The 20032-nt window shown below is 42.2% G+C and overlaps 1 protein-coding gene across 2 annotated transcripts in view; it reads right to left on the bottom strand.

Annotated features, from left to right (window-relative positions):
- Positions 1–19280, bottom strand: part of BRF1 (BRF1 RNA polymerase III transcription initiation factor subunit) — a 175041-nt gene extending 155761 nt beyond the window's left edge. Inside the window, exons 1-2 of one of the 2 annotated variants that reach the window (XM_061376200.1) lie at positions 18989–19280; positions 5016–5096 (exon numbers count right to left, since the gene is read on the bottom strand). In XM_061376200.1, coding sequence (XP_061232184.1) covers positions 5016–5096; positions 18989–19175 — 268 coding nt within the window. In that variant the 5' untranslated portion in view covers positions 19176–19280. The remainder of the gene's footprint in view (positions 1–5015; positions 5097–18988) is intronic. The other variant, XM_061376201.1, reaches the window with a different exon arrangement.
- Between the last annotated feature and the right edge of the window lie 752 nt (positions 19281–20032).

The raw sequence follows: 20032 nt of genomic DNA, 5'->3' as shown, positions 1-20032 counted from the left end.
TTTTTTTTTGCACCTGGGACAGAAGAACTGCAGCAGGGGACTGTTTGGCTAGGGAGTAGCTTTGCAGGAAAGGATCTAGATATCTCATGGAAAGAAAGATGGACATGGCACAGCAGCACCCAACTGCAGTGATGAAGGCTAACCACATCCTGGAGTTGTATTATTAAGAATGTAGCCAGCAGGTTAAGGGAAGCGCTTATTATCCCTTCTTCAGCATTTGTGAGACTATATTTTGTCCAGTTCAGGTCTCCTCTGCACAAGACAAGACACTGACATACTGGAGCAAGTCCAGCAGAGAGATGCTAAAATGATTAGGAGACTGGAGACTGAAGCACATGGCGTGAGGCTGAGAGCTGAATTTGCTCAGTCTTAAGATGAAAAAGCAACAGGGGAGATCTCACTGGTGTCTTCAGTTACTCAGTGGGAGGTTAGAAGGAAGATCAAACCAAAATTGTCAGAAATGCCCAGCAAAAGGACAAGAATCAAGAGTCACATTTCATCAGAATAAGTTCCAACTAGATATAAGGAAAAAATTCTTCACAATGAGGGTGGTCAAGCATTACAGAACAGGTTGCCCAGGGAGATTGTGTCATATCCTTCCTTAGGGATACCCAAAGCTCAGCTGCACTAGGCCCTGAGCAGCTTAATGCAACTTCAAAAGCCACCATTTTGTGGATGTCCAGAGCTCCTTCCAATCTACATTATTCTAGGATTCTACTATACTCTCCTCCCTTGTTTTAGTTTTGTAAAGTAGTTTCGCATTGTTTCTGTTCCTCTTCTTTGTCTATTCCTGTTCTTCACATGTATAATATGCTTTCCTAGTCTAACTCATGCTGTATAGTTTTGGCACTATGATCACCTGTAATAAACCAGCTATGAAATCAGTGATGACCCTGAACGTTAAAGAATTAAGCAAGCAGTTTAAATGTGAGCAGTCAAAAATGCTTTAGAGAACATCTTCAGAAATGTCTTCCCATTTAGCATTAAAATACTGTTAGCTATGTTTTGGTATTTAGAAGGACTAAGGGAAAACACATTCATTTAAAGAAATTATTGAAAACACAGCACAAGAGTTCAGAAATAGGATTAAGCCAGACGCAGCTGCAATCTTCAAACTTAGTTTAAACCAAATCTGAATATCTGCAACTGTAGCTTTCAAGTTATAATCATGCCATTGACCTTCCTTCCCCGCTCCCTTTTGTTTTTGGGCACCGAAGACTCTGACGCTTTCAATAGCTCCAAGTCAAGAACAACTCCCTTCTAACGACGACTCTGACATGGATATAGTGAGAGCAGATTGCCTGCAAGGAAACAAGAATAAACCAGCTATTTAGAGAGATTATGTAATGCAGCCCAGAGATGTAAAATGAGATTTAAAGAGACAGAACTCTGCATTTCAGCCCTGTAAGTAACCATAAAAGTTGGGCAACACTGTAACAATTTGAAGAGACAGAGGAAGAAGTCTTTGGCTATTTTGTCAAACCCTTTAAAACAAAGTTGAAACACTTCTTCATATCAGAGGTGTTTCAACCTCTGGTGGTTGCACATCAAGATGGTGTGCAGATTTCTGCTACAAAAGTGAGCTCTGAATAGATACAATGCACCTAGTGGACGGGAGCTTGTTGAACTTCTGAAGCTTAGCACTCTCAATCAGCACAGTACTGCATGCTGAAAATCAAACCGATTATGAGCAAATACAACAGAATTAGTCTTTCCTGCATGAATATTTTAGCAAGTGTAAACAAGATTCAAGCTTTTATAAGCAGCCAGTTCCCAAACGAACACCCATGAACATCAGCTGGTTAAGCAAAGGAAGAGCAAGACTATGAACTGCCATGCACCACCATATTATAAACAGCAAAGAAAAACACAGCAAAGGCATGTGTGATAAGGGAGACTATCTCTGTGTATTGGACATTCTTACACAAAGCTGGAAACTATAAAACCTTGAGGGTTTGTCCATGGCTTTGTTTAGAGCATACACGCACACATAAAAACCTGATGCACAAAATAATGATTTTGTAGAAGAGTCCAAAACTGTTGAGCAGTTGTTGAGAGATTTCATTTCTGCATTTCTTCACTTTAGAATGGAAGGAAAGAAAAAAAAAAGTACAATTACCTTAGGAATTCTAATAAAAACTGGTTTTTATCTAACTCTGACCACCCTTTCGTTAAAAGCCCCAAAAAATAGTAGCATCATGCATTCAGCCAACCCCAGCTGCTTTGCTAGTGATTAAATAAGACAGTGAGCCCAGATCACCTCCTTTTCACCTCCCCTGAAAAAGGCATTACAGCAAGGAAGAATTTGGCCCAAACTACACAGGGGAGTTAAGGAAAAGCAGGGGCAGAGGGTTTTATTTTTCTTTAAAATAAACCCAGCAAGTCCCTGCTCCATTGCTGGACTTTTCCTCACATAATGTCAAGCCTGCAGGTTGCTGGCAAGCAGATCAGGCACAGTGCAAGACCTGCCAGAACTCCCAGACCACGCACACACGCTCTCAGCTGCTTTTGAATACACTGGGGATGAAGTCTATCTACCAGGCTTTCCAGAGCCTGGCTCTTCCCTGCAGCAATAGCCCCTCCAGAACACTACATGGGGGAAAATCATGTGCTTACAATACTGAAGGTAGCACGCAGCCTTGATGCAAGAGCCACCAACAAGCTGCAGGAACAGGTCTCCTGAACAGTTCTAGCAAGCTGTGCTGCACTGGCATCCCAAGGGCATGCTAATTTCAGCAGTTCATTTGCAACTCGGTTAACTTCAGAAATGCAAACGTAGTAGTATCAGCAAACAAATAAATAAGCAGCTCAGCATTTTTTCTGATCAGATAGCATGGTGCTCCAAGGATAACTGTTCATTTTGAAGACAAACAACTATCAATGCACCTCAGTTTCACTCAATGAACAACCTGTACTTTCTCTTTAAAATATATACTGTAAATTCATTTACTTTGCCACACTTTCATGTCTAAACACAACAGATATTAACATATTTTCAGGAAAAAAAAACAGGCCATGATCATTGGCCCACAGTGACAGGGTGAGATTTTCTAAGTTCACTGCCATAGCTCAATTTACAATTAAAACAATGCAAAACCAAAACTGCGATTAAATGCAGAAGACAACTACCTCATTATATAGCAGCAGAAAGAAAAGACATTCAAACACCAACTGTTCTACCTGAAATATCACCTGCTGCTTTTAATACCTGGGACTGAGCAAGAACATCACTTAGCTTATTGGAAAAAAAATTCCCAGAGACAGACTGGCAGCATGACAAATTGGCTACAAAGCTGGCTACAAAATCAAAAGCCAAATACTTTTTTCATATATAAAGGACAGCCACAAAAAAAACAGGTGGAGAGCCTCAGACAGGTATACGTGAAAGCCAGACTATTTTCCTGTTTCAAAACTATTTGGGAGCTAATTTAATTTGCATTTTATTTTAAGCAACCATCATTTCTTCTTTTTGAAGCTGACAGACTTTAGCTAAGTCAGAATCACTGTGCATGACTGGGGGTCCCACACAGAAAAGCTGTGGGGAAGGAAGATGCTCAGACACTTTTGCCAGCAAACACTCAGCCAAGAAAAAAGTCATGTTCAGATTCCAGAAAAACACCTGCAATATCCTTGTGATTACCTTTCAGCATAACCAAAAGGGCTTTAGAAGGATTCAAGCACTCCAAGAAGCAATGGGATAGCATTTTCTCCCCTCAACATTTCACTTTTCTACAATTAAAGACAAGGAACTGAGCAGTCCATATGCACCACAGGCCAATTTACTTTTTGAAAGCCCACATAAAATTAGTTTTGATTCAAATGCCTTCATCCAAAGACAAACTTAAGGTATTCTAGTGGGTTTATTCCACTTCTTATACAGGTTACACTTTATATAGGCATTTTTAAAACTTGTAAGTTAGTAACTTTGGACCTGACACTGAAACTAGCTCACAGAAAGTGCAAGCTTTACTCTGCCAAGCAAGCAGAGCTCAACACTGCTCAGTACAAACAGCTGAATAAAACATTCTGCATATAAATCCAGTGAATAATGCTGAGTAAAGCAGTCTGGATACATTTCAATAACATGGATCAATCTTAACCTTTCTATAACTATGGAGATACAGGATCAGTTCAATCTTATCCTTTGCATACCTATGCAGGCAGTGTTTGAGTTCCAAGTATAGATTTTAATTTAGGAAAATACCTTTACCTAAAATATCCCACCCCCCCAAAAAAAGAGTATCATATTAATAAAATCCATCTATGTCCCTTGGTTAACTATGTCAGCTTCCAAGTGTTTGATATGACAGGCCATCAGCTGTCATACCCAAGAGCCATGAGACAAGAGTATTAATTAGCCAAAAAATGACAACTCTTGTCCATTAATATGAGTAACAGCAACTCAAAGAACACTCTTCTTCTGGAGTAAAAGCTGGGTTTATTCACTCACTTTAAGAGCGTAGATTCTGTAGATCTCAATTCAAACGTAAGGAGAATGTTTAAACATCCTATGGACACTACAATCTTTTTTCCATTTTTTCCCCTCCTCTGTCCAACAGTCACATATTAAGCACCATTACCACCAACTGTGCACGTATACATAATATATGTATTATCTCACACTTATAGAGCATATAAACAAAAGCATTTGAACAAGTACACTTAAAAATAAATATGCATAAAGCTTTTCAAGAACTCTGATAAAATACAAAGCCACAATCACTTAACATAAAATAAAAAGGTGCAATGGGCATGCCAACCTTGAAAAAGCCCTTTTAAACTACAATAGTATTATCAGGTGCCATTATCCTTTGTCAGCCAGCTACCTGACCTCATAAATCAGGCATAACAACCAAATGAGAGCACAATGTAAAATCAGCACAAGGCACGCTTGTCTAATGAGTAACAAGTGACCTGCCAAGGTTTTGAGGTCACATTCAAACTGAAAAAATTATTGTAATGAACCATATTAATAAAAACAGAAATCATATCAATACAACTAAGCTTGCACATACCATTCTGTAGAGTTTGTGCTCGTGACTCCTTCCCCAGATTGGCATGGAATCCTCCTCCTAAAGTTGGTGTTTTGCCTGCACCTATTAGGAAGAAAAAAAAAAGACAAAAAAAACAACCCAGATATGTCAAATGCAATAACTGAATTAAAATATTAAAAGAAAACTTACTGTGCCACTACAGTCAGTACCTGTGTAATTTACAACATGCCAAATTACATTAATAAGGGCAACAGAAGTGCTTGAAGGGCTTACAACAATGAATACAATAATCCTGTGCAATTTATTTCTTCCTTGGGATACCTTAAGATTTACATGGCTACACAAACCCTCCCAATCTCAGCTCCAAAAGATAGCACAAAAATGTCACAACCTCTGCTGTAGACAGAATATGAAAATCAATATTGTAAAATACTTCTCGAAATAAATGATGAAACAATTGCTTAGTTTATATTTTTTTTCTGAACAATGTTCAATACATAATTTTAATAGTTAATTACTGGCACTACAAAACATAAACATTTAGCATTCAGCGACAACTGTGCTGGATACTACAGACATAACACTTCAGACCAACATTAGGCACACCCACAGCAACACTTAGGCTACAAAAAGCACAAGTATGGAACTGCTACATTTACACCTTGAGAGGTTGAAAACTGAAGTCCAGGTTGCAAATCAGCATCAACTAGATGCTGGCTTTTGCATCTGTGCCAATGCTTAGCAAACTCTGCATTCAGGCTCCTAAGAGTCAATAGAACTACTCATGCAAACCAATCCCGCAGAACAGGGAATTAAACTTCCAAGGACAGAAACAGTCTCCCACTAAAGCAGAAAGGGTTTTTTAAAAAACAATCAGGCTACCTCAAGCAGGATATCTGAACGTATCAGCTTAACAGCAAGACTAAAAAGCTAAATTGCAAAGGATTGAAAAAAAGCAATTTGTTTGTAGTTGGACTGCTCTTCAGAATCAGGAGAAAAGTCATCTTGTTGCCTTTGATGCCTACCTACAGTTTTTCTCAGTTTCTTGTAGCTATGTGTTCTTATCTTTTACCAGTTCTCTAGAACACACTAGAATGTTCTACCAGTTCTCTAGAACACACTAGAATCACGCAGGAAAGCGTCCCTTTGGCCAATTTGGGTCAGGTTTCCTGTCTCTACTCCCTTACGGCTTCTTGTACCTCTCTCCTCACTGCAGCGCATGAGAGGACTGAAAAGTCCTTGACCAGGGTAAGCATTACCTAGCAACAACTAAAACATCGGTGTGTTACCAGCACTGTTCTCAGATTAAAGCTGAAAACACAGCACTGCACCAGCTACTAGGAAGAAAATTAAGTCCATCCCAGTGAAGACCAGGACACAGATACAAGTGATGAGAAACTGTGACCTAAATTGTTCACTCTTACTGGACTCTCTTAGTCTCCTCTCAGCTGCATTTAATGCACACCCATGTTGAGGGGAAAAAAAAAAAATAACAAAAAAAACCCCACAAACAGAAAAGCTAATATTCCTGCAGTATTAGTGCCTATCAGCCTTCAAAGCTTAATTTGCCATACAACTTTTAAATCAGGTTTCTAATGCTATCCAAAACAGAAATCAACTTCATTTCATTAACATATCCTTTCAATAAACAGTCATGGAAAACTCTCCCATAAATGCCCCACAGCTTAAGTACTTCAGCTCAACATTCCAATTAGAAATGAAAAACATTCAATAGCAACCTCCTCACTGGTTATTCATATACAGCATTTACAGACAGCAATGTCTCCTTGCCATTCTTATAGGTACATCTCTTATTTCCACAAATGCTCCAAAACAAACCAACCAATGATGCAAACCAGAGAGAGGTTACCAAACTACCCTAACATACATTACATTTTTGGTATATATTTAATAAGAATGGTTTACCTGGGAGAGGCGAGGAGGGAGGGAATATATATATATATATAAATGATGGCAATAGTTTTATGCTGCTTTTCTTCAGTAGCAAATCTAACTTCCTGAAACTCTGCCTCCTACCCTCATTTTTTCATTGTTTTAAGATCTGCTTTATCACAGGCTACCTCACTTGTCTGATTTGCAGCCGGAGAGCACACAGTCAAGCATCAGTACAGTAGAGGAGGCCATAAACTGCAGGACAAGAGCAGAAACACACAGCAGGGCAGGCTGGAGGTAGAGCAGGCTCATCCAGCACTTGAGGCAAAAGCACTGTTGCCCCCTCCTGTGCACAAAGGCTCCACTTTTAAGCCCCATCTATCTTTGAATACACAAAAATATGGAACTCTGTTGGACTATCGTTGCCAAAACCCCTATGATACTCTTTCACAAGTTATTACTAAAAAGCTTGCAAAAACAATCTTAGAGTGGCGGAAAACAATACTATTAACAAAATAATTTAACTTACTCAGAAGCAAAAATCCAGACGGAATACAAACAACATAAAATTAAGCTGACATTTCAGTGTTTTTATTAAGATTCTTTTCATTAGACATCAAGATATAATATTGTACATAAAAGTGATTTCTCTCCAAGCTATGGAGTCTGCAGCAGATACAGTGGAGCTATCCAAAAGGCAAATTTTGCTGTCACAATTGACATACCCATTTCTCAGTGAGTTAACTGGAAAAACTATCTTTAATTAGCATTTGGCTTTGAAAACTGACAGAAAACTAGTCTGTTGAGCTCTTACGCTCATAACTGCAAACTACTGCTGCCATTGACTATGAAGTTCTACCACCAGCATTAATCTTTAGAGGCAGAACGCAAACCAAACTCATTAATATAACTGTTCAGCTGGGTAATTAAAAAAAAACAAGCTATTCCAAAACCCTGTGAAGTCATCAATTTCATATAAAAACAGAAATCCCTACAAAGCTCATAATTTAAAAGTACAAAGAAAAGGAACAGCAATCGCTAGGCACAACCAAATTAACATCCCAGCTTAAGTGAAATTTTTACATGTCTTGATCTTTTCCATTTTTCCCTCTACAACTTCAAATGTGAAATAAACAGGCTTTGGGTTTTTCACATTCAGCTTTCACAATATACAAAAATATATCCAAGAAGTGTTTGGTGTCTTCAAGTGCTGCCTGCCAGATCTTCAACACTAACATTTCTGTAAGCCAACCCAAATATCCTCCTTCATGAGGTGGTGCCTCCCAAGGTACATTGTCATCTGCTGACTATTTTTAGAAACTAACTCAAGACTCTCAGCTTTGCAAAACTGATGTCTCGTCTTCCAAGTTAGCTTTGGATAATTACATGAAATTCTGGACAACAGAAGATGTGGAGAGATGTGTTAACAGCACAGACACACAGCTACTGAATATTTTGTGGTCCTCCCAGTGTTCCCCAACACACCAAAATAAGAGATCAGATCATACACCTGGAAACTTGGTGATACTCAGTCAAAGCTTACATGGGTCCAGAGGCAGCCCATAACCACACATTACTCAAGTGCTAAACTACTGTCACTGTCCCTTCAAGCATCGCCACATCTGCCCCTTGCAGCACAGTCTGGGTCAGACTCAGGCACTTCGGCTGTTCCTGTGTTGCTCCACTGACTCACTAATGAAGTAAGAAGTCACATCACCTACTTCTCTACAAAAATGTTTCTCAAGCAGTAAAAGGAGCAAGCAAAGCAAGAAGAAGACAAGAGATAGCAGGAACAGCACTTATCCCTCCATACTGAGGAGGCAAAGAGCAGCCACTCGGGCATCTGCAGCTTAAAGGGCACTTTCCTGAGAGCTAGTGACAAGTTGAGTTTCAGATTCAACACCTGGAAAAGAAACAGATTCAGTCCCAGCATTATGGATTTTGTTTCCTCTAGATAAATGAACAAGCGAAGACAGGGAATGAAGCAGCTTGCAATGGGAAATGAAGTGTATCTGCTATTTGATAGGACCAGTTTTAACACAATCCTTCCCTATGAAATTAAAACCAAAAAACACCAGCTCTTTCTTCAGGAGAAGGCAGGAGAAAACCCTTCAATTTAAAACCCACATATTTACAGATCCAGCATAAAATCTGGGTCTGATACTGCACACTTGACACACACCAACGGTTTCATAATCAGGGTAGACTAAATAATCTAAACATGAATGAGCTTCCTACTCAAGTTAAACCATAAAAGTCAAAAGGAGAATAAGTTAATGTGCCATTTCAACTCATGCTTACAATAGCAAAATGATGTAATTAAAGTTCAACACACAAAACTACCAAAGTCTGCAACTGAAATAATTCTCAGACATTTTTACAGCAACACTAACAGATCTGCACACACTACAGCCTGCTGAAATTGTACTGCTGAATAAATTTACATAGGCAAACTTTTAATCTACTCCATCATAGCTAGCTACCTATGGGGTTATTTTCATAACTACCAATCAAAGAGATAAATATACTGTTGCATCCACCATGCCTGAGTTTAGGACTGCACAAGCCTATGAAAGTTACATCCAACCTTTCACGTCCAAGTTACGCACACGATTCTGCATTTTCACAACTGACAGCAGCACGCAGCACTTCAAGCAGGAATTTGTTGCCACCATAACGATAGCATTAAGACTCAAGGCCAGAAAAAAAACACTATGCACTTAACTCTGATGCAAGATTGCCACCTGGAGGATTAAAGAAAAGAAGTAAAAATCGATTCAGTTTATTTCACTAAAACATTTTTTTGCATGAAATAGATGCAAATTTCCCCTCTTTCTTCCTAAAACAACATGATTATAAATTAGTTTTGTAAAGAGAAAAACTAGCACAAAGTAAAACAGGTAAACAGTCCAGGATTTCCCACAAAAGGTCTGCAAACCCAGCATATCCATACCTCCTTCACTGTTGCAAATTACATCATGACCACTCTACATAACTAAAAATTAAACATGAATTAGTGTCATTCTAGAAATCTGAACCACAAGTAAGAGGAAATTTGCCAACATTACCATTACTTTCATTTTTCACTACCCACCGTTTTCATTTCAAGTTTAACGTACGTATTACTGGTGGAACACACTTCAGGATTGTTCAAAGCTGCACTATAAAAAAAATATTTGATGTCAGGATTTGGTCTACTAACATATCATACATGGAAATCAATTCATAGAAGCATAAAGTAGTTAGGATTGGAACTGACCTTAAAGATGATCTAGTTCCAGCCCCTCTGCCATGGGAAAGGGCACCTTCCACTAGACCAGGTTGCTCAAAGCCCCACCTAACCTGGCCTTGTAAAAAGCCCTTCACAAGATTTCTTGTAGCCCTCTTTGAAGGTAATGGAAGGCAATTACCAACTACCAATTAAAAACAAAAACCCTACTCCTTCCACTTTAATATTCAAAAATACAGGAGAATCTTTTATTGTACATAACAACTGGCCACACAAGAACCACAGAAAGAGATACAAACACAGAGTTCATCTTCACCAACTGTTTCACTAGCACTGACTGTGACTGGTACATTTTACAAAGCTCTAGAGGGAAACAGGCATAGGAGATGAAAAGCTAGTAATCTGAGCTTAAATTTTACTAAGCTTTTTCCTCCCTTAGCTAGTCCTCCTCTTTCCAGTTTGCTGACCTTAACTTCCCATTTCCACAAACCCCGGTAAGACTGAAATACTTAGATCAAGGCAAACTCAGTCAAGTTCTGCACTTGAGGTCATGTAACTCACACTCCTCAATGTAAAAACAAACAAAAAAAAGCTTTCAAGATTTACACAGTATATACAAAATATTCTGGTAAGCTTCCATAAGCATACCTGGAAAATTGAGCATAACACAGCTTCACTAACAAGATAAATTAAATTTATCAAGGGACACTTCAGAGCAGGCGTACTCACTCATTGTTTATAGCAGTGCAAATAGGTCACTGTTGTAAGTTAGTCACTTAGTAGTAAGTCACTTGCAACAAAAAAATCGTTACCAGCAGGAAGAAACTTCCTTGATATTCTAATATCTGAAACAGCCTACTGACAAACATTGTGCACTAGAACTTCTCACTAGAAGTTCTAACAAACACTTGTTGGTGTGTTAAGGGCTATTAGTTCACAACTTTCCATTCTCCCTATGAACAAAAGTAAGCAGGTATCTTTTCACAGGCAACATTCTTCCCACCGGTCTCAAATCAGTATCTTGCAAACTCATGTACATTTAGAGATGGAGAGTCTTAATGTACTTACGCTGTTCAAGCGCTATACATGATCCTGACTTGGTGCTGAAGTTGTACTAATGCTGTCAAAGCCCACTGCAGTCTCCTATTTCTATTTGTCACCATCCTGGCTTAGACACTAAGTAAGCATAAGTTAAAAGACTAATTCACACCTGTTCTTGTAAATGCCAGCTTAGCATTTAAAGAAAAGATTATACATTTTTAACTTAGTTTGTTACATTATTTTTTTATCAAAAAGCCCCCAAAAGAAACAGAAATTCCAAGCAATCAACCACAAAACAGTAAACCTATTTCAAGACAGTCATGCTGCTCAGTCTCACACAGGGATAACAATGATGTTCACTGACCCCAGACCCCAAAGGCAGGGTATGTCCTGCAGTGCAAGAATCCTACTTCAGTGACCAGGCTATAACCACTCCGTAACACTCCTACTGAAGCTGTGATGTGTATTTGAGGATGAAGTGTCCTGTAAGTCTTATTTGGAGCTGATAATGCCTGTAGCTCCAAGAACTCATCTTTTCCATCCCGTAGTCCTGTTGCCTCAGAAGCCGCATTTCACTATGCTAATCTCCTTTTTATCCTGTTTTCCCTGGGGCAAGCGCACACACTGAAGCAGTACCTGCCCCTTTCCTCACTCTGCCCACTTTGAGACAAACCCAAGGGGGACAGAGGTCTCAAAACTACAAGGTTTCTTTCTATTTTGCAGAGTAGGCAGCTTGCTGGGGAAGACATCCACTAAGTAAGAGCTAGCTAAAAACTTCTGAAAAACAATTCTGATTTAAATTCTCATTAGAGATGTGCCTCTGAACTCTGTAGGAGTGGGGATCATGATCAAGCCCAGCAAGGGGAAACAAGACACAGCACTGGGATGGTCAGGCAAGGTCACAGGCATCGGCTGAAGCCAGGCAGGACAAGGGCCTGGCTCAGCAGGGCTGTGGGGAGCTGGAGACCAGCCCTGCTGTGGAGTCACCGGGGCAAGTGTGGATGTCCACAGGGGCCTCCTGGGCAGGGTAGCGAGAGCCCCAGGGGGGAAGCAGGTTGTGGACAGCAAGAGCCAGCAGTGGCTGGCAAAGCAGGCAGTTCTCCTGCCACCCAACTGCAGGCAAAGATCACGGACACTTCTAAAGGACAGGTTTTCAGGCTGATTCATGGTTTGTGCCCAAGAAACTTACTGGATGCTGGTTTTCTCTACTTAACTACCAAGCATTTAAAGGTAATTTCTGGAACAAAAGAAGCCAAGTTTCCCCAGATACTGAATGTTTCAGGATCACAAGCTCAGTCTGCTTTGCGGTGCCCTGCAGTTTCTCAGTTTTGTCTTCCAGCCTGCTCCTTCACTACCTGCACATCAGCTTTCTCAGGTTCTCTTCTCTTTTGATTAGTGACAGAAGCCCTAGGCTCCACTTTCAAAGCTTCTTTAATCCCAAAGAGAGATCTGGACTATCAATGTTCAGCTTTCTTCCTTTCATTCTCTTCAGCTTTGTACTTGTTTTTTTACTCCTGTCAGCCTTAGGGAAAAAAAACTCTGAAAACATTTTCTCCCACTAACTACCACAAGACAGGGGACACCCTCCTAGACATGCTGGAAGAGCGATCAGGGAACTCTCCACCTTCAAACATGGCACACGACTCACAACTTGCCATTCTACAAAAGCACCAACCATCAAACCAGTGCAGGCCTGTGAAGGGCTCTGTGGAGCTCTGTCTTCCAGGATGCAATTACAGTATAACGGAGGGGGGGAAACCTAGCTCACTCTAAAACTCTGTAGTGCTGTATTTCATGCTGGTATGCATTCAAATCTTATGACCGATAGAGGAGTCTGTTAAGAACTTAGGCATGAAGAAAAAAAGAAAGATGCATCCAATTACAGAAAGAGGAATTTTAATTCGAACGTTCTCCAAATTTGACAACAAATCACAGAGAACAACCTGTTTTGGCTAGTTTGAGACACTCTGAACAGGCTATCAATTATAAGACACTGAACAGGCTATCAATTATAAGGTGAACAGTTATTCTTTAAAACTAGACTCAACTAGGAAAACCACATACCTCAAACACTTTCTGTGCAATTAACAGAGGCCCTTGGAGCTCACATGTTCACGTCAACCCTTTTCCACTAGTACCCAACTTACCCAGCATGAAATCAGCCAAGCTCAGAAAAAAAACTCAATTTCAACACCTGGCCTTCACAAACTTCAAGAAAACAACACAGCTAGAGTTAAGTCTTGAGACTGGATTCTTACCTGACTGCAACCACTTGCAACAGAATTAACAATTACAACTAACTGTAATAAGGCCTATCAAAGCATCTGCTAACTTGCGCTTTGTGAGAACTTCTCTCTCAGGAAATCAACAGAAAGATAAACAGTAGCCCCCTTCCAGAGCATGAAGAGTGTATTCCCTGGCTAGTGAATTTACCATCTTACGACCCAGCAAAGTGACAGGTACCTCACAAGAGATTACTTGCCACTCCTGGAGACAGACAGCATTAAAGGGAATTGTGGGATTAGGGTATCCTGCAAATGTATCCCTCCCATTTCCATCAAGACCATGACAATGAAAAGCATTGGTGTTACTATGCTGAGGCAAACAGATTATGCCCATGTCTAAAGAGGGTCTCATGAGGCCTGGGATGGCTTAGCTCTCATTTTGTGTACTTATATAAAGTACACCATCTCCTTTTTTATGCCCCAAGTACCACCAAGAAAGATCTCATGGTCCTATGGTCCTTATTACAAAGTACTGCATATGCAACTTCATAAACCTTACTCTAAGTAAATCTTTGCCTTGCAGTCTGGGTTTCTGGGCAACTTATCACAGACTCTCACACTTGTAAATATCTCTACCATCTACTTCTCACAAGAAGGACAGAAGAATTAACCAAGCATTTTCAAGAGAGAATGTATCTACATAACTGTCAAAGTCAGAGGACTGTTCTGGTCGCAACTTTCCAAAACACACACACACACACACACACAAAAAAAAAAAGCAAACAAAAAAAACCCACAAAACAACAAACCCTCAAACAAACCAACAAAAAAAAGCAGTATTAATACCTAAGGACACCTACACTTTATGCTGTAAAACCATAGCTCCCCGAGTCTTGGACCAGTTTTAAAAGAGGGTCAAAACCCTCAAAAGCATCTTTGCAGAGCTCAATTAATCACCCCCGAAGACTCAAGAACAGCTGTGCCAAGTCAGATCAGAAAGCTATCTAGTCCAGTGTGCTACCTCTGAACCATAAAGTCCATTAACATATGTGGCTACAAGTGAATACTACACACAGGAGGAAAGCTTGTTAACAACAGTTCTCTCATTATCTCCTAGAGCCTACAGATCTGTGGCTCAAGAATTTCCTGACCCAGAAACACCAGCTTTTTTTTTTTTTTAAGGGCCATGACACATTTTTATTCTGCTTGCCCAGTCATCTTCTGACTGATACAAACTTTTAACACCTACAACTTAAGATTCACAATTTAACTAAATATCTTTTATGAAAAAAAAAACAAAAACAAACACACAAGAACCTAATGCTTCTGAACCTCCTACCTGCTACTTTCAAAATAAGCTACCTGCTAGATTTCTCAGCACTCCCTAGTTTTTTCGCTATGTGATACAGAACAATAGCTCATCCTTACCATGTTATTCTACAGTATTTACAGACCTCTACTATGTTCCCATTCAATCATCTGAATCTATTCATTCTAACACAAGGTCTTCACAACGCCCTCCTCTTAATCACCCCATCTTCCTTGATGTGTTTTTTCCAGTTGTGTTAGAGGTTTTCTTGAGGATATACAAGACAAAAACACATCAGAACTGCACACAGTATTTAAGCTGCAGATAGTGCTGTGGATATGTAATAGTGTATGCAAATGCTGTCATATTTTTTTCCTGATAACTTCTAATATTCTCCTTCCTGCTCTCCTTTTTTGTACTGTGAATGAACATTGAGCTAAACATTTCTACAGAGCTACCCATTAAAATCTAGTCACCTCCTTCCCTAATTGTACTAGCCAGACCAGATGCTGCCATTCCACATGTGGAAGAAAGGAACAATCCTAACTCTCATTGCCACACTTAATCCCATCTGCTACCCTACTACCCAGGTACTAAAAGCAACAGGTCCTTCTACATCTACAGATGATCTTAAGGTCCTTTCCAACCCTACCTATTCTATGATTCACTACCCCAAATCATACTACCAGCAAACCTCATTAACTCACCATTCACCTGTTTTGCAGATCAGCCCTGACTCTATGGAGCTTCACTGGCTACTCCTGAAGAAGGCTTATTATTTATTTTTATTCTATTTTCTTATAATTTGAGTAATTACTCTGCTCTGTAAGGACTTTCCTTTATCCACAACAGCCCAGATTCTTCAAAAGCTTCTTGTGAAGGATCTTCCTGACTTCCCTTCACAAATCCAACAGTCTGCTTTGTCCACCTACTGACTTCTTTAGAAAGCTCCAACAGATCTGCAAGGCACGCCACTTTGCCAAAAAAAATACTTCACCCAAATTTACCTCTACAGCCTCCTGTTCTGTCCTTCACTGATTCTACCCTTTGCTCAACAGACTGAAGCAGCCTGCATTTCCTCAGACTTTCATGCATCAGCAAAGCAAAGCCTCTCACTCAATTTCAAGCACAAGCCATGCTTTCCCAGCACACCAATGCTCAGCTGTTAGACCTGTCAAAACAATCGAAAGAAACAGACTCACACACCTGCTTTGGAAAACACCGGCTATACTAAACTTCTGAACGAAAGGCATCAGTGGTGAGACTGTGGCTTCCTACACTAGACACATTGACAGCTAAACATAAATACTGCCTGGGAACACTTAAGTGTTACCTTACACCTTCCTCCAGCCCTGAAGGAACAAAAGAAGGGATTTCCCATGGTTTATAGCTGGGTTGCTGAGCTTACTAGTAAGGACTTGGCATGCCTCAGACAGGCAACTTTGTATTAAAATAGAAAAGTGCAGGACTTTCTTCCTCCTTCAGCAAACAAATGCAAGATTCTGCATCCTTAACAGGTTGCTTGGGAAAATAAAATACTTTGCTAGATGTACCAAAGAAAAGTCAGTAACAGTTGACCTCAGTGCTTTCCATTCTCTCCTGCTTCTTTATGAAAATTAAATTATGAAGAAAGGGATCCATAACTGTTTGACATACATAAACACACAAACAGAAGCGCTCGTGTATCTTCGGAGGGTTTGGGATTCTTTTTGCACATCCAGGGGCTCTGAACCCCACAGACACCAAGACTCCTATTCAACTCCCAGCTGTGCAACAGAGAACCCGACAGCCCTCATACTTTGCAAAACCTAGACAACGATCTCCAAGTCACCCAGCCCTACTGACCAACAGCCATGGTCTCAGAAACAGCAGCCTAAGCACCTCTGACACTGCAAACGCTCCACACGTTAGGGCTGCCTGTGATCACCAGACTGCAGTCTGAGGAACCTGAGCCCAAGTTACTTCATACACAGGGGATCCCTCAGAGCCATAGACCTGAAGAGCTAACAGAGGACAGGAAAAGGTGTTAAAAAGAGTTAACTTTTATGGGAACCTGCTTACACAATCAGAAGTCACTGAAAATTATGGCTTACCAGAAAGTGTTGCTTTCAGCAAGTACACGTTTTCTGACAATATAAATTCTGTCAGAAATTCTCTAGCCAGCACAACATTCAGAGATACAAACTCTGCCTTGCGTACACAAGAAAGGACTTTTCTCCCCATTCCCAAGGACTTAAATCAGTGTCATACAAGCATAATGGACAAGCACATATCATGAAGACACTGTTATCACAGCACAAATACCTTTTCAAATTGGCTTGCATCACTCAGTTTAAGTCAAGCAAAAAAAAACTATTCACAACAGAAGCATCTGTTTTCAAACATAAAGAATTACACCACCACAAACAACCCAAATCCAAACTTCCTTAAAATGTTTACTGTGAAACAGTACCTGCACTAGCCCTTGCAGTAACTTAGTAAATTTACAAAGTGTTGTTTCTAAAGTCCTGCTCTATTGTTTCCACAAGCAATACTTCACCAAAATACATCACTAATGCAAATGGGGACTTGCTAGAAGACCATAGTAGGAAGATTTTCACACATGGTGAAGCCCCTGCAACCACACCTTGTGCAGCCAGATAAAGCCACTATAAGCATGCTAGAGTGTGCTCCCATTCCACTTTTACACACCCACCTATCCCCACTGAGCTTATCTGTCTCTGTGGGTGCTAGAATTGGTTTTTTTGTACAGTAAGGCAACTATGTAGCTATACAAAATCCAAGAATTAATGCACTATCCAATAAAAAAAGTATTAGCCAACAGCAGCATCTCAGGACTTGCACAGAAGGGAAAGGGTTCCTTAAAGGAACTTAGGAAGGTACTGTGCAATTCATCTAGAAGAAGAAAAAGCCACAGTATGGTGCAGTTCTCTCTTTTCCTTTGCCTTTTTTTTTTTTTTTTGTAGGGTAAACGCATCCTAAAATGTACTCTAGCTTGCATGCCATCTGTCCCGTGTAATTTTGGGTGGGAGGTAAAAAGCAGTACAAGCCCTTAAAAAAGTACCCTTCACTTTTCCTGTGGTGATGTGGAGGCTACAAGAGCTGCTCATAAGCTGTAAAAAATAAAATAAAATAACACCAGCACCTTCAGTTGGAAGACATGAATAGCATCAGACAAAGCCTAGTCTACAATAAACTCCTGAACTCCAACATCCAGTGCTGCCCTCCCCACCACAACTCTTCTGTCTTCACCACAGCCATACAATCCATCAGTCCCCCTTGTTTCACTGCTACATTCCTTCCCCTGTTTCTTCTTTATGCTTCTTTCTTACATACAGTGCCCACATCAGTTTTACTTCTCTCCCCTTCCAAACTCAATGCCCACTTCACATGGCCTTTTCCAGGCACACAGGCCTTATCCTCCAGGGCATTCACACAAACACCCCTACCTACCTATTTACAGAAGTCTCTTGACCCTTCCAGCCTCCTTCTCCACCACACCACCCCTGTGCCTTCACATAGTCCCTCTACCCAGCTCTCCTGGCCTCTACTCCAAATAATTTCATATATCTCCCCAGTCTTTCCATACAGAGCCCGAAGCCTTCTCTCATATACCCCCCAAAGCAGGCAGAGCTCCAGTCCCTCATGCACCTCCTCCCATCACCTAAAGCATCTCTCCCATCGTTTTCCTCATTCATCCCAGACTCCTCCCAACCCAATTTCTGCCTCACCTTGCACAGCACACTGTCCTCCCCTACCATCCAATAACTGTCCTATTTCCACTTCGTGCAGCACTATCCCACATGCACAAAAGAGAAAGGGTCCCTTAAAGGAACTTAGTTCCACCACCACTGAGACTCCTCTGCACAACACTCTTGTCCCCCACACACCTTTGCACAAGACCCTATCCCCCATTCACCAATCTCTTTACACAGCACCTTTTTCTTTATGCACTGTCCTTACCCCCCAGCACCTTACCCCCATGCACCATCCCCATAACCCCACCCTCCGGCTCAGCACCCTCGTGCCCTGTCCCTGCCCTCAGTAGCCGACAGCACCCTCACCCCGCTGCACTGTCCCTGTCCTTCATACCCCTTACAGCATCCCTCTCCCTTATGCACTGTCCCCTGTCCCCCACCACTCTCTCCCCTATCCCCAACATCCTCCCTCCATACATTGTACCCTACCCTCTCCCAGCACCCTCTCCCCACGCACGGCCCGCTGTCCCCTCTCCGCGCAAGCCCCACACCCCCCTGCCTGGTGCACATGCGCGCCACCCCGCCCCCCCGGCTCTCACCGTCCAGCGACACGAACTGTCCCACGGCGGAGGAGCCGCCGCCGCTGTTCTCCACGAACTGCACCTCGGAGACGATGATGTTGTCCTCCAGCACCGAGCCGCAGCCCGTGCACACCGCATCCCCGCGCGCCGCGTCCACCTCGATCTCCGAGCAGCCGCAGGCGGCGCACACCCGGCCGCCCGGCATCTTGCCCAGCGCTCCTAGGCCGAGGCCAGGCCCCGGGCGCGCCGCTACCGCCGCCCCGCCGCTACCACCGCCCGGCCGGCACGACGCGAGGTATCCCAGCCTCGGCGAAGGCCCCACACTCCAGAACCGGCACGGGGAGGAGCGCGGCAGCGGCAGCCGTCGCCAGCTCTCGCGAGACTTCGTCTGCCGCTCCCCACCCGTCTGAGCAGCCCCGCCTTCACCTCCGGTGGGGGGAGATGCGGTGGGTTCGCTGGTTGCGTGGGGCAAGGCTTCTCACGCGTAGTGGGCGGCTGCGGCTCCTCCATGGACTTTGGAGTTCCCCTCTCCATCTCCCACTAAACGACTGCAGACTGTGTGTGCATTCCCGCTGTCCGAACGTAACTGATGGAAGCAGTCTGCTGAACGAGGCGAGACTGGGCACCGCAGCGGGGGTCAAAGGCTAGCAGCGATTAGAGGACTCACGGGGAGGTCCGGCCCGTTAGGCCCTTGCTTTCCCCTTGCGGCAGGCATGACTGTTACCGAACCTCTTCCTGCGGCCCGGGCGCTGGGGCCTGTAAGGGTACCGCGTAGGTCTTGCGGGCTGGTTGAGGGGGAGGGAGGGCGCTCTGCGAGGCAGGTGTAGGACCTTGCGCTTGGCATGGTTAAACTTCATGAGGTTGGCATCAGCCCACCTCACAAGTGTGTCGAGATCCCTCTGGATGGCATTCCTTCCCTCCAGCCTATCAACCGAACCACACAGCTTGGTGTCATTGGCAAACCTGCTGAGGGCACACTCAATCTCACTGTCCATGTCAGCGACAAAGATGTTGAACAAGACCGGTCCCAACACCGATCCCTGAGGGACACCACTCATAGCT

The sequence above is a fragment of the Neopsephotus bourkii genome, unplaced genomic scaffold, assembly GCF_033783945.1.
Source record: "Neopsephotus bourkii isolate Nb327-2 ecotype Australia unplaced genomic scaffold, CSIRO-AGI_Nbou_v1 NB_1707, whole genome shotgun sequence".
Classification (NCBI taxonomy): domain Eukaryota; kingdom Metazoa; phylum Chordata; class Aves; order Psittaciformes; family Psittacidae; genus Neopsephotus; species Neopsephotus bourkii.
The sequence above is the reverse complement of the archived record's forward strand: the minus strand, read 5'-3'. Positions and strand labels throughout refer to the sequence as shown.